At 35.0% G+C, this 12,940-nt stretch overlaps 1 protein-coding gene across 4 annotated transcripts; it reads right to left on the bottom strand.

The window, feature by feature from the left end:
- Positions 1 to 270: 270 nt before the first annotated feature.
- On the bottom strand, positions 271 to 5,903 carry LOC111446524 (protein FAR1-RELATED SEQUENCE 11-like). 4 transcript variants are annotated; one of them, XM_023085392.1, is made up of 5 exons: positions 5,674 to 5,903; positions 5,417 to 5,493; positions 4,223 to 5,237; positions 3,572 to 4,015; positions 271 to 1,228 (listed from the first exon to the last, which is right to left on the bottom strand). In XM_023085392.1, the coding sequence occupies exons 3-5, from the start codon at positions 5,201 to 5,203 to the stop codon at positions 611 to 613; spliced, it is 2,043 nt and encodes a 680-aa protein (XP_022941160.1). In that variant the 5' UTR covers positions 5,204 to 5,237; positions 5,417 to 5,493; positions 5,674 to 5,903; the 3' UTR covers positions 271 to 610. The 4 variants fall into 4 exon arrangements, with proteins under 4 accessions (XP_022941160.1, XP_022941146.1, XP_022941138.1 ...); XM_023085378.1 differs by having other exon boundaries at positions 5,417 to 5,903; XM_023085370.1 differs by having other exon boundaries at positions 4,223 to 5,493.
- Between the last annotated feature and the right edge of the window lie 7,037 nt (positions 5,904 to 12,940).

Genomic DNA, 12,940 nt, shown 5'->3' with positions numbered 1-12,940 from the left:
ATGTAAGGGAATATTAGGACCCGATGCCGAATCCAAATTTCAAATCTTATCCAAATTTCAAATCTTGATTGTAGACATGAGACAGGAACTCTAGAATTTTTGTATCTTTGTCTTCATTACTAAAGATGTTTCCACTTTTAGTTATTTAAACTCCTAGTTGAAGGCAGTTTGGGAATCAACCTTGTCTTTTTATAATCCTTTCATTTATTTTAAATTATAAAATTTTTAATCTCAAATTATAGGAGTAAAAGAATGAATAAAATAAAATAATAAAGAATATGTAGGCAAATTTGTAAGTAGAGAATTAGAACAGAAGGAAATGTGTACAAATGAGTACAAGAGAGGAAAGCTTACACTAAATTCTTTACATCACAGAATTGTGGAGAAGGTAAAATAATCCTTCTTAAGCAAATGTATGGCACAACACCTCTTTTCTTTTGCTAATTCTGAATACCATACAGTAATGGCACACGAAACTAATCTCATCGGCCTTTAAAATGACCTGTCTTTCACCTATTCGTCTCCTCTCCCAAACCCGATCGCAGATCGGTCTCACTTCATGTACAATGTTTCCTTGAACTCTTTTTCCTGGTTTAGTCTACAACATGAGTCACAAGTTCCTGTGTAGGGAAGAAACATCCCTTGAACCTGGTAATGATGTTGGATGTTCCCGCACGCGAGATAAGAGGAGAGACACTTGCTCGGTTGCAATATCGAGCCTCTCCTGGGACTTTGCAGATTCAGTTACAAGAGTCGACACCAAGCTCTGCAACAACTGAATCTTTTCAGCATGGTCATTTGTAGTATTTTGAAGGAGCTTTGCTGAATGCATGCTTATCCTTCTCCATCGTACGGGAAGATAGCTATCGGGTATCTGGAAACAGTTCACAGTCGAGAGAACTCGGAGGGCATGGCGGCAAAGAATTCCAGAGAACTCAAATTGATGGCAACTGCAACTTATGATGCCTTCACGAGGAACCCAATACACCTTCCGACCTCCCTCAACTTTCGTATGATGTCTCACAAGAAAGCCATCATCCATTTGAAACGTTGCATAATGAGCTGCCAACACGAGTTGTTCTTGAAGCTTCGAGAAGGCAAAGGGAGTGAGGATGGTGGCAGCGTGCGATTCCATTGGGGCGCCTGTTTTGAGACTGATATTTTGAAGATTTTGTTGCATTGTTTGTTGTTCTCCAGCTTGATCTCTAAAATCCACCCCAACAGCTACCTGAACAAGCACACTTAAACCAATTTCATCCAAACTATCCTTATAATGATCTCCTAACAATTAAAACACTCTTACATGAAATAAAGTTACTTATGTATGTTTGAATGAGATCCATTGACTGGATGAATCTAATACCCACACCAACCGTGAAAGCCAAATGAGAAACCATCCAAATCAAGCTGATAGGAAATATACATGAAATGCATAACGCTATGCAATCAAATAATTTACTGGTTTTAATATGAGTTAACGACCCCTGATTTAACTAGAAGTCTATTGATCTTTCATCTACATCGCTGATCCTAAGGGTGGCCTCTCTTAAGGCTAAGCAAAATTTGGATTAGTCAAAGTCATAATTTCTCATGGTTCGTTCAATGATCATCTTTATTTCAATAACTTCTAGGATCTATTCTCTAAGCTTCAAACATTGAAAACTCTCCATTTGGCTGGGCACACAGGAGAAATCAATACCATAATTGCATCCATCGGTAAGGTTTTTAGTTGTCTATAGCATCAGTGTTGTGAGCCATGTGAAGAGGCAATCAAGGATCAGAACCATATTTTATGGACATTGTTCCTTCTTGTTTAGTCATAATTGGGGATGGCAAGCAAGCTTAAAAAAACCCAGCTTTTAAGGTCAGTTCAGTTTTTGAAAGTATAAAACCTAAGAAGCAACACCAGTTAAGTTTGGAAGGATTTGGAGTTGGATAGGCCAGGGTCAGGAACCAACCCACTTATACCACTAATTGAAGTGTTTACAACCTCTTTTGGTTATGCCCTTGAGATCACTTTGGCTCTTTTTTTATGTGACCCTTTGTATTTCTTTTATTGTCTCTTTCAGACTCCAATCAGAAGATCAAAAACAACGATGCGATGTTTAGCATAAAGTAACATTGTTTTAACAATTAGGAAACGATAAACACGATATCAATAAATAAGCAACAAAAAAAAAGTATGTAGGAAGAAGAAAAATCAAATGCAAAGATATTTAATAACTAGAGGGAAAAACAAGGAAGAAGAAAGAGGGAGCAAGGGAGAGTCTACAAAGAGAAAATCCAGGGAAAGTGAAAGACACTGGGGGAAGGAAGGAGGGAGAGAGAGCATGCGAGATTCGATGGAAGAATATCAGAAGGAACAAGTGCCAAAGCGCATCTCAAGCAAATGATAAGGGAGGTGAAGTTCAAATATATAGGTTTACGAGTCCTTTGGTTGCTATGGATGAGAAAGACAAGTGCTCAATTCTATAATAAAGTGCTTGACATGGTTGCCATGAACATTTATTCAGAAAGTAGGTAATGCTAGCACCAATCTAATTCGCAAAATGGCACATGACCCACTGAGCAGAAACGAAGGTTAGAAGTGCTTGGTCACACCTTGAAAACATGGATCTTCTAAGTATTTATATGAGAGTAATAACTTACTAAGGAAATAAAAGTTAAAAGTTCCATACAATCAATAACAAATCTCTCAAACAAAAAAATTCAATCCAATCTCATTTATCTTTTCTCTTTACACAACTTTAGTTGGTAATTTACCAACAGATGGTCATCACCTAATCAAATGAAATTCATCTATTACGATTCATTATATTTTGGAAAAGAAATAAAGTTAATCGTCTCTAAGGGACGGCTCTAGTGGTAAAGACTTGGGATGTTTTGGTATCCTATAAGGTACTAGCTTAAAGTCTCTATACGGAAAAATTTAATAATGTAGAACTCTTGCCTCTTAGAGATGGTCTTGCAATGCAGAAACTTCCTCAGATATAAGTGAGATAGGCGATTTGCACAATCCAAAAGGCCAAAGGGTAGGGTCCTACCCTACTTGTTAATAATAATAATAATAATATATATATATATATATATATATATATATATATGACAATAGAACTTTGACTTCGTTTTCACAGTTGTTTTGTGTAATTGTTGTATAATACCTACCTGTAGGTTCGCTCATAGGACTAAGATTTTTTGTTTCCTTCATAATAACTAAACGTCTCCGACAATTCTTACAAGTGTTTGAAAGAATCACACTCCAAAAGCTACATAACATGCGTCTAAAGTATGTTGGTGCCAAAAATGACATTGCTCAAATTAGCATTTTGAAACTTGGTGGATCTAGCATACCCCAGGTTAAACTCAATATATTTTTATAATATCTCTAAAATCAACCATTAATTGCCTGGACTGCGCAACAACACTCGATCATAGGCTACAGCCATATACTTCAATCAAAAAAAGGAGATGCAAGAAGCTTGATGAAGACCAAACAAACTGCTTGGGTAAATATTACCAAAATAAGTCAGATCTAATCCAACAAAAAAAAAAGTAAGACAGATCGGCATACCTGTTCAATAAACTGTACTAGTCGAGTCTGTGCACTCAAAAATCGCTGAATAAAAGCATTAATTGTTTTTGATTGGCCAATTGTTGTCATTCCAGCGAAGAAATGGCTTCTCAAGAATGGTAATGCCCAAAGTGATCGCAAGCAGTACAAGTTGGCTATATGCCTGTTAGTATGCAAACCAAAAGAATTCTCCATATCCCTCCACCCTAATTCAAAATCCTCAATAGATTCCAGATTATATAGTCGACAGAATTCACTTTTCCACTCGTTATAACGGTCTCCAAGAACAGCATTAAACCATGATGGAAACTTCGCCACAATCATCCAAATACAGAGTGCATGCTTAGTAGTTGGCAATTCGACCGCTATTGCATCTTTGAGACACACATTTTGGTCAGTTAATATTGTCTGTGGAGCCTTTCCATTCATGAACCCTATAAAAACCTTGCATAGCACAGTAGAAACAAACAAATAAATAAAATCAGAGTGGTGACCTATTTAAATAGATGTTCTACTAATTGTGTTACTATTGAGAACTCTGATTTTTCTAGAGTTGGAAGATAAAAATTGGTAATATTATAGTTACCAAAAAATGTTACATGCTCAATATAACACACTGATTGAAGAAGAGATAATTTTAAACTCTAGTACCTTTAAAGCCCATGCAAATGATCTCAAATTCTCCTCCCGAAGAAGTACACAACTTAAGAAGCAAGGCATGCCATAGTTATTAATTCCAACCCATATACCAAGTGGCAAGTCAAATGCAGTCAATCGATGTGTGGTATCGAAGACAACTGCATCACCAAATATCTCATATGCTTGAATGGACGAGGCATACGACCAAGCAATGTTCTCTAACCTGTTGTTTGAATCGATCACATACTCAAATTTGAAGTTTGGATCTTTCTCCTTAATGTTTCTGCACATCCTCAATAAGTCAATGCTCTCTTCTTCATGATCTAATTTTCTAAATGATTGAAGTAGATTTCTTACATCCTTCTCAGTGAATGGCAAATATCCTGGCTCCACGCCTTTTTCTAGCTCCATAAGCCTCATCATTTGCTGCACAGAAATTCCTGATTTGGCATACATCACAATTCGAGCCTTGTCTATCTCAGAAATTGTTCGATATGCTGGAAGGAAACGAACTTGGTTTGGTTCTAATAATTCATGATTATGGTGGTTTGCAAAACCAGTGATACGCCACTCTGGTGGTCCTAGTTCCATTGTTTTGCTTATCCTCATATATGCTTGACATCCACACCGAGAGGATTTTCTATTTCTTTGAGGCTTATTTTCGGTCGGCGTTTTAATAGGTGTGTTCCCAGCACGATGGCAAACGAAATAGCGCCTAGTAAGGCCTTTCCCAATCCCATCTTTTCCCTCTGTTCGATGTCTTCGAATTGAGAAGCCACACCTTTTTGCAAATTCACTATAAAACTCATAAGCAGAGTCATGAGTAGGAAACCTTTGCCCTATATATGGAATTGCATCGTTACTTGAATCCAGGGACAGCCTGGTTTCATCAGGAGACTCCTCTGTGCTGCCGGTTTCATCTAAAGACAAGGATTGTTGGTCAGAGGGATCATCATATACCACCACCAACTGTCCAGTCTCCTCAGACATCATATCTCATCTAACTCCTCAAGTTCAATTTAATACCCTGGCTCGAGCACGTACAAATCAGCAAACGAGAATGAGAATGGGGAGAAAATTATGCGTAAAATGAAAAGCTCAAAATATTCATCACTCTTCTTCACAATCTTCGAAATTTGAAGAAATTCGTCTCCCTTCATATTCAGGAAGCAATAAAACCATTGCAAATGAAAATATACGGCTTACAAGTACAGAAATATGCAATTCAATCCCAAGAAGAGCACGTCTAAGTCAGTGAAACGCCCTCCTAGAGTCCTAATATACTGCAGAACGAAGGTGATACTCAATTTTCACAACATGGGTTTTTCCATACATCAGCGTTATCTCATCATATTCAAGTTACAGCCAGAATTGAGCAAATGAACTAAAACTGTCAAGTGCCCAGATCATAATTCCTAAATTGGCACAAATTTTCAAGCACAAAATACAGGAAGAAGGCCTACGCGTTTCCAATTGACGGAAGTGTGTGGCAACCGGTTGCGTTGTGCGGCGGGCGTTTGCAGCGATCTAATCAACGGAGACGGCGTACAGCGGTCATTGGCAGACGTGTGGCGGTTAGTGCCGAGCGGATCGGGAGGGAGACGGAGAGGTTCTGGCGGCCGCCGAGGGTGCGTCGACGCCAAGACGAGAGGCAGAGCTGGCTGGTGGAGATGACGCTGAAGGAGCCGATTGGAATGGGGACTGGAAAGGGGAGTGATGGTAGGGTTTTGTATTTACCTTGGTTCGGTTGATTCGGTTCGGTTCGGTCTTAATAAAAAATTGAATCGAATCGAAAAAATCCAGATTTCTTTAATATCAATTATGAGGTTTCCGAATATTAACAAAAACTCAAACCAAGCAATTAGATCGACGGTTTGGTTTGGTTCAAATTTTCGGTTTTTTCTGCACCCCTATTTATTCTCTACCGTTTCTCTTACCCCCGTGCATAACGGAATCATGTATGCCCCCTTTTTTTTAGATCCCAGTTAACATATTTCATTTTAGTTTTAAGTATTTTTTAAAATATTTTTCTAGAAATTTCATCAAAGTTTTATTAATATTTTCATTGATAATACATTATTAAATTACCGATAATTGGTAGTTAATATAATTACATTGTTATATTACCGAAATTTTTTAGGGTGAAATAAACATCAATTTTAAAATTTAACATGTTAACTTTCTAAAATTTTAGACTGATCCAAGTTTGTTATGAAATGTACGTCCACATCAGTTTAAAGTGAAAAAAATGAAAATGTGTGATTGAGGTTTGTGTCGTATACCCATTTATATGCGATTCAAAAAAAAAAAAAGAAAATCCTGTAAACCGATTATCTGAGTTTGTAAACAAATAAAATAAAAGGTCTAGGACAGGTCTCCTTTGTAGCCGCACAAACGTGCACACTCTTGCGTCCGACTAGCCATCTATGATCCATTTAAAAATAAAAAACAGGAAATACTCAAGGCTCTCATCGAAGTTCTCCTTTTCAATGTTTTAGCTCATAAGGTATATCTAGTTATCGTGCTTCCTGTACATAAGTTGAGGTCATTCATCTATCTCGGGCTCTAGGGTGGATGTAGCAAGTACGGAGGAGGAGTCACTCTCTACAGGTAACCTCTCAGGTCTCTCTATAATTCCACAGGCGCTAGGTACTAGGAGGAATCTCCCTTAATGGCGCCCAACATGCTTCTTATTCATAAGTCATTCTAGATTAGAATATTACAAGGCAGGTTCCCCATTAAGGACAATTGAAACTCCCCCAGTAGTACTCTCTAGCCACGGGTCCAAAGTGAGTGGCATCGTAATCCTATGTACCAAGTAGACTCTAACTTGTCGAGATAAGTTCACAAGCGCTCCAATTGTCCCTATGTGGTATTAGTCAACCTAAAACAGTCAAATATGGACCTTTATCGTGACTTAGCTAAGGTTCACAAACTCAACATATAAATACTACAATACACATAACATCGATCCAAATGTACGGCATGGACTAACGCTTTGACTGTGGATGACTCGGTGGTGTAAAAAGACGAGCAAATCTTTCACGAAATAAAACAAATAGAATTTAAAGCATAATGTACATTATATTTATATTATATCAAAATAGTGTTCATATATAAGGAGTTAAAAACACATAATAGTTAAAACAAAAAATAAGGAAGAGGCACAAAATATTTAAAATAAAAGGGGGTGGAGGATGACGGGTGAGGCTTGTCTATTGATGGTGTTAATATAACACATTCGGAAGCAATTTGGATCTTAGACACTTTTGGAACATCAATGATAGTAAATAACTACCATAGTTCAAATTTATTTTTTCTCACGAACCAGTTTCGAACCACCACTAGTGTCTTCTCCACTATCCTCCGGCCTTAGAACGGGATTGTGGAATCCGGTGAGTGACGAAACTTGGGAAGAATTTTGTATATATGAAAAGAGTGTTTGTGAGAGGTTTTTCTCAAGGTTTTTTCACCAAGGAAGACCTTCCATGTACCATGATCACTCTATTTATAAAGTTATGTTTGCATGTTCATGTAAATTTGAGATCACCAAATTTTGACACTCAAAATTTCACTAGAATGCGTGGGATTATGTGGCAAGCAAGCAAGTTTGAGTTAACCAATTTTGACACTTAAAATTCCACTCAAATTTGAGGAATTACTTCTCAAACATGCAAGTTTGGTTAAACCATATAATGAAACTCAATATTCCACTAACTTAAACCTACTTTTGACTTTTTTTATTTTAATTCAACCATTAATTTCAAATCAAAATAATATTAAAGGTTTAATTAAACAATTTAATTAATATTTAATATTAAATGAAATATCAATCCCAATCAATTCGGACGCATATTGATTATGAATCACTATTTATAATTAAAATATTTAAATCTTATTTAAATATCTCTAATTCTCTTTTTGTTCAATTCATAATTAAAATAAAATGCGGTTAAATATATCGTATATATTTAGCGTGTATTCCCTAATTTGAATTCGTACACTTTGAACTCACCCGTCACACTATTCTAAGCTTTAGTCCGATATGAGCTAGCAGAGGGACCTAATGAACCTACAGAACATGGGCTCCAACAATCCGAGGCTAACCGGCTAAACTCATTAACCTTGTTAACCAACATTCGTTAACCACTAGGACACTCCACTATAGCCTAGTAGTTGCACTCCCCTCACTATAGATATATTTCTGTCCATTTCATATAACCATGATTAGTAAGTCGATTCTTCACAGGTTGTTCGTAACTAGAGCTAAGTCAATTTACTGTTTTACCCCTAAAGTTACTTTTTGTTCCTTAAGTCCCACTGATCCTCTAATGAACAATTGGTTTGTGGTCCAACCACCAAACCGAATCCCTCTCAGGCCAATGAGTGGGTGGGGCCCCTTGTTCAAGACTTGGAGTCAATACTTAAGAGAACAACCTCTTTACTCTCCCTAAAAGTGGGTAGAAGTGAATTCCATCTTACACCCTATGTACCCAGCTATTCACCCAGTTTTACCCCTGAAATGAGAGGCTATTGAGTCGGCGAACTCATGTCACTCTCACCCATGCAAATCTAAGGATAATTCCGAATAAACAGGAGCTCATAGTTAGCTCAGGATTAAGATCGAGTTACCTAGGTCATCGAATGAAAAAATCAGTCTCAACAGTAAACGACATTATAAAGTGAGAGTGGTTTTCTTCATGGTCTGATCTTATGCAATACTCATTGCATAGGACGCTCCCACTCACATGTCTCCACATGTACAATTTAGTGATAACATTGTTTATATCATATACAAAAGTGGGTCGCATCCATAATGTCCCCAGAATAAGGTACTCAGCTTTATCCCTATACTACAGATCATTTTGACTATATACTTGAACTTGATCCAGTCTTATGTCTCTACATATAGTTCAAGTAATCATACTATAGCTAGAGTGTTCTTAGTTTATTGGATTTAGATTAATGATCGTAACATTCGCTTTATTCAATAACAATCTTTATTGAATAAACATCAATAATAACTTTATTGAAAACAGAATATGTTTTTGTTTACAAATTATGAGTTTTAGGACATAAAACCCAACATCTATGACATTTACTCCAGAGTTCGCTCCCGCCTTGACCAGCTCCTTATTTACCTGAAAAGTGTGGAAAACATGAAGTGAGTACAAAGACTCACTAAGTAGCCTACTTGTAGGCTCTTAATCGTATCCTTGATATGCTAGGGTACCACACTCTTTCTTTTCTTCTTCTAGTTTTTGTTGTAAGTACTTAGGCCCTTTGGTTATGTTTTTGACTTGTGAGTTCTTAACGTGATCTATCCTGAGAACCTTGGATTCTAAGGTCTCAAACCTTAGTACTATTGTTTTGGTTTCTTGTCTTCAGAACTTGGATCTTGATCCTTGTCCTAGTCTTTGATCGTTGTCTTATTCTTAGTTACTTTCTATGTTCTTGTTCTTATTCTTGGTTCATTCTCCAAGACACTCCCCCTAGGATTTACGGTACTAGTCATGAACCTGACAACCTGTGTCCAAGGCTTCATATGTTCCAAGCGACACAGTCTGAACCAACGTCCAAGGCTTCATGCATTCCAAGCAATGTAGTTTGAACTCGCATCTAGGGCATGCCCTGCGATACAGTCTAAAAATCTATGCCCAAGACTTCATGCGTTCTAAGTGGCATAGTTTGAAAACCTACATCCAAGACTTCTTACATTCCAAGTGATGTATTCTGATCCTGCATCCAGGGTTTGCCTTATGATACAACTTGAATACCTACTGCCCAAGGCTTCATATGTTCCAAACGACATAATCTGAATATCTACGCTTAAGGCTTTGTACGTTTCAAGTAGCGTAGTCTAAAAACCTGCATTTAGGGCTTGCTCAGTGATACAGCCTGAATACCTATGTCCAAGACTTCATATGTTCCAAGCGACATAATCTGAATTCCTACGCTCAAGGCTTTGTACGTTTCAAACAATGTAGTCTGAAAACTTGCATCCATGGCTTGCCCTATGATACAACATGAATACCTATACCCAAGGCTTCATACGTTGCAAGCAACATAGTCTGAATACCTACGCTCAAGGCTTCATACGTTCCAAGCAGCATAGTCTAAGTCATAAACATGTCGTACCGTGGGAGGTTTTAGGAGTTTCTTGAGTTTCTGAGTTTAAGGACATTAGTCCCTTATTCTTGAGTGGTACCTAGCATCCTTCTTATCTTGGTAGTTGTAGAGCTTGTGCAGTATTTCCCTTGGTTATCAATTTTCAACCTTATATAATTTATAAGGTTCGAAATTTCTGGAAGCATAAGTCGTATTATGCATTCTTAAGCTCTACATAACTTAATAGCATACATGAGTCATTTAGAATGATATGAAATCATAATGACTTTTTTAGATAATTCTAGAAGAGTCTTGAGTTTTGGGAAGAATTACTTGAGGTAATCCCTTTAAATGTTTCCTAGGCCCTAACTTGGTTTAGGTTTCAAACTTGCTCTAATCAATTTAGAATCTTGAACATACCTTTATATCCTTATGGATAGGCCTTGTAAGAAGTAATAAGTCATGTGGAGGGTGTTTAGACCTTGAAATACCTTAAAAGGTCTTAGGGGCATTTTGGTCATTTTACCCCCCTAAGTCTTGGTTTAGCCTCTAAACATGTTCCAATAGCTTTCAAACTTTAACATGTCATCAATCATCATAGTAGGGTGTATTACAAAGTTTTATAGTATTTTGAGATGATTTAGATCATGAACCGAAGGAAAGTTACCTTAGGGGCATTATGGTTATTTTACATCATTACTTCGTTTAGCTACTTAGCTTTGTCCAATGCCCACCAAATTTTATATATAACCTTAACATGCCATAATATGCTTAGCATTAAAATTTCATGAGCAGCAGAGTTCATTTAGTAGGTCATTTTAACGTTACTTAAGTCCCGAGTAATTAAATCGATTCAGGGCCTTAACTCACGGTTTTTTTTTTTTTTTTTTTTCTATTCCCTTAATTCATACTTGACGTAAGGTATATATTGAAATCCAAGCGATTCCTATAAGTATTTATTAAGAAAAATCCAAGATGACTATTTACCTCGTCGTTGATGCGAGACCTTCGGTATCCGAATTACTTCATTTTCTTTCACAGATTCTTTAGAGTGTCTAGTTTCTGGAACCATAAAGTTTTTTATGAGAACTGGTCTGGAAGAGGGTTAAAATTGAGAAAAATTAAGGTAGGGTCGAGTTTTGGGTTAACATGGTCAGTTTAACTGAACTGGCCATGTCATCGTCTTCTTCCTTTGGAAGGAAGAAGACGCTCGTGACCTACATCACCACTGCTTGAAAACACTTCTCCATAGCTCTATTCACAATGTTTCTTTCCTTAATTTCATCATGAAACTTAATAGTGTTGCAAGGAGAAACTAGTGATTGATTTCATACCTTCTCGTGGATTGTAGACTAAGTTATTCTTGTAACACCCCTAATTTTCTTACTCTAAATTAGTGACGTCACTACATACATGCTTTGAAGACATATGCAAAAATTCATTTTAAATACTCTTAAAATATAGCTATAGACTTACCTATTCAATTCAAAATAAGAAAAAAAAAATATATACATATAGATAACATAATTTTTTAACCTAAAACAAAACACATGTTCAAATTAAAAAAAATATATTTAATTTAAAGAAATTAATATTTAATATATTAGAAATGTTAAATATAAATAAAGAAAAATATATATTAATTTAAAGAATTCAAATTAATATTTAAATATTATATATATTAAAAATAAAAAATATATTTATTACATTTGATAAAATTAAATATGAAAAAAATTAATTTATATTGATAAATTACATTAAAAATATATATCTAAAATTTGAATGAGATTCAAATTTGTTAATATATTGGGCAGATATCTTATAATATATAAATATAATTTAAATAATATATTATATCTTAAAACTCTATTTATGATAAAAAAGAATTAAAATTTAGTTCTAAACTTATAAAATATTAATTAATTGGAGTAGTTAGTATGTATATTAATTTGTTGTATAATATTTATTCACTCAATACTATTCTTCAATGTACCTGTTTTTTTTAAAAGAAAAATAAGAGTAATGATTAAATTAATGTTGAAAGATCAAAATAGAATTTATTTAAAAGAGTTTGAACATTACAACTACACTACCAAAAATAAAAACATTAAAACATGAAATTAAGTTCAAAAACTAAAATTAGAATATTAAAAATTTATAAACCAAAATCGAATAAATCCAAATCTTTTAATTTGAGTTAATTAAAAGTATATCATAAAATAATTTTGCAATGATTAAATTACTCTCTTGCATTTAAATTTTAATTTTATGATATAAAAATGACATTGAACGGTAAAATTAAATATTTTGATTGATCAAACAAATATTTTAGAATATCTTATAAAAATAATTTTAATAATTAATAATTTTGGAGATTTTAGCTTCGATTTTGTAACTGGCATATCTTTAATTTTAAATTTAATCATCGAACTGTAAATTAAACCAATTTAAAAAGAAATAAATAAGGGGCAATAAGAACGCACGCCTCCCACGACGACAGAACATTCTTACAATTAAAAATTAAAAACAAAACTTGTAATAATACTAATTATTAATATTATAATAATAATAATCCCAGAAAATACAAAAAAAAAAAAAAAGAAAAAAAAAAAAAAAAAAAAA

This window comes from Cucurbita moschata, unplaced genomic scaffold (assembly GCF_002738365.1).
Source record: "Cucurbita moschata cultivar Rifu unplaced genomic scaffold, Cmos_1.0 Cmo_Scf00001, whole genome shotgun sequence".
In the NCBI taxonomy this organism is placed as follows: Eukaryota; Viridiplantae; Streptophyta; class Magnoliopsida; order Cucurbitales; family Cucurbitaceae; genus Cucurbita; species Cucurbita moschata.
This window is presented reverse-complemented; position numbering and strand designations above follow the sequence as displayed.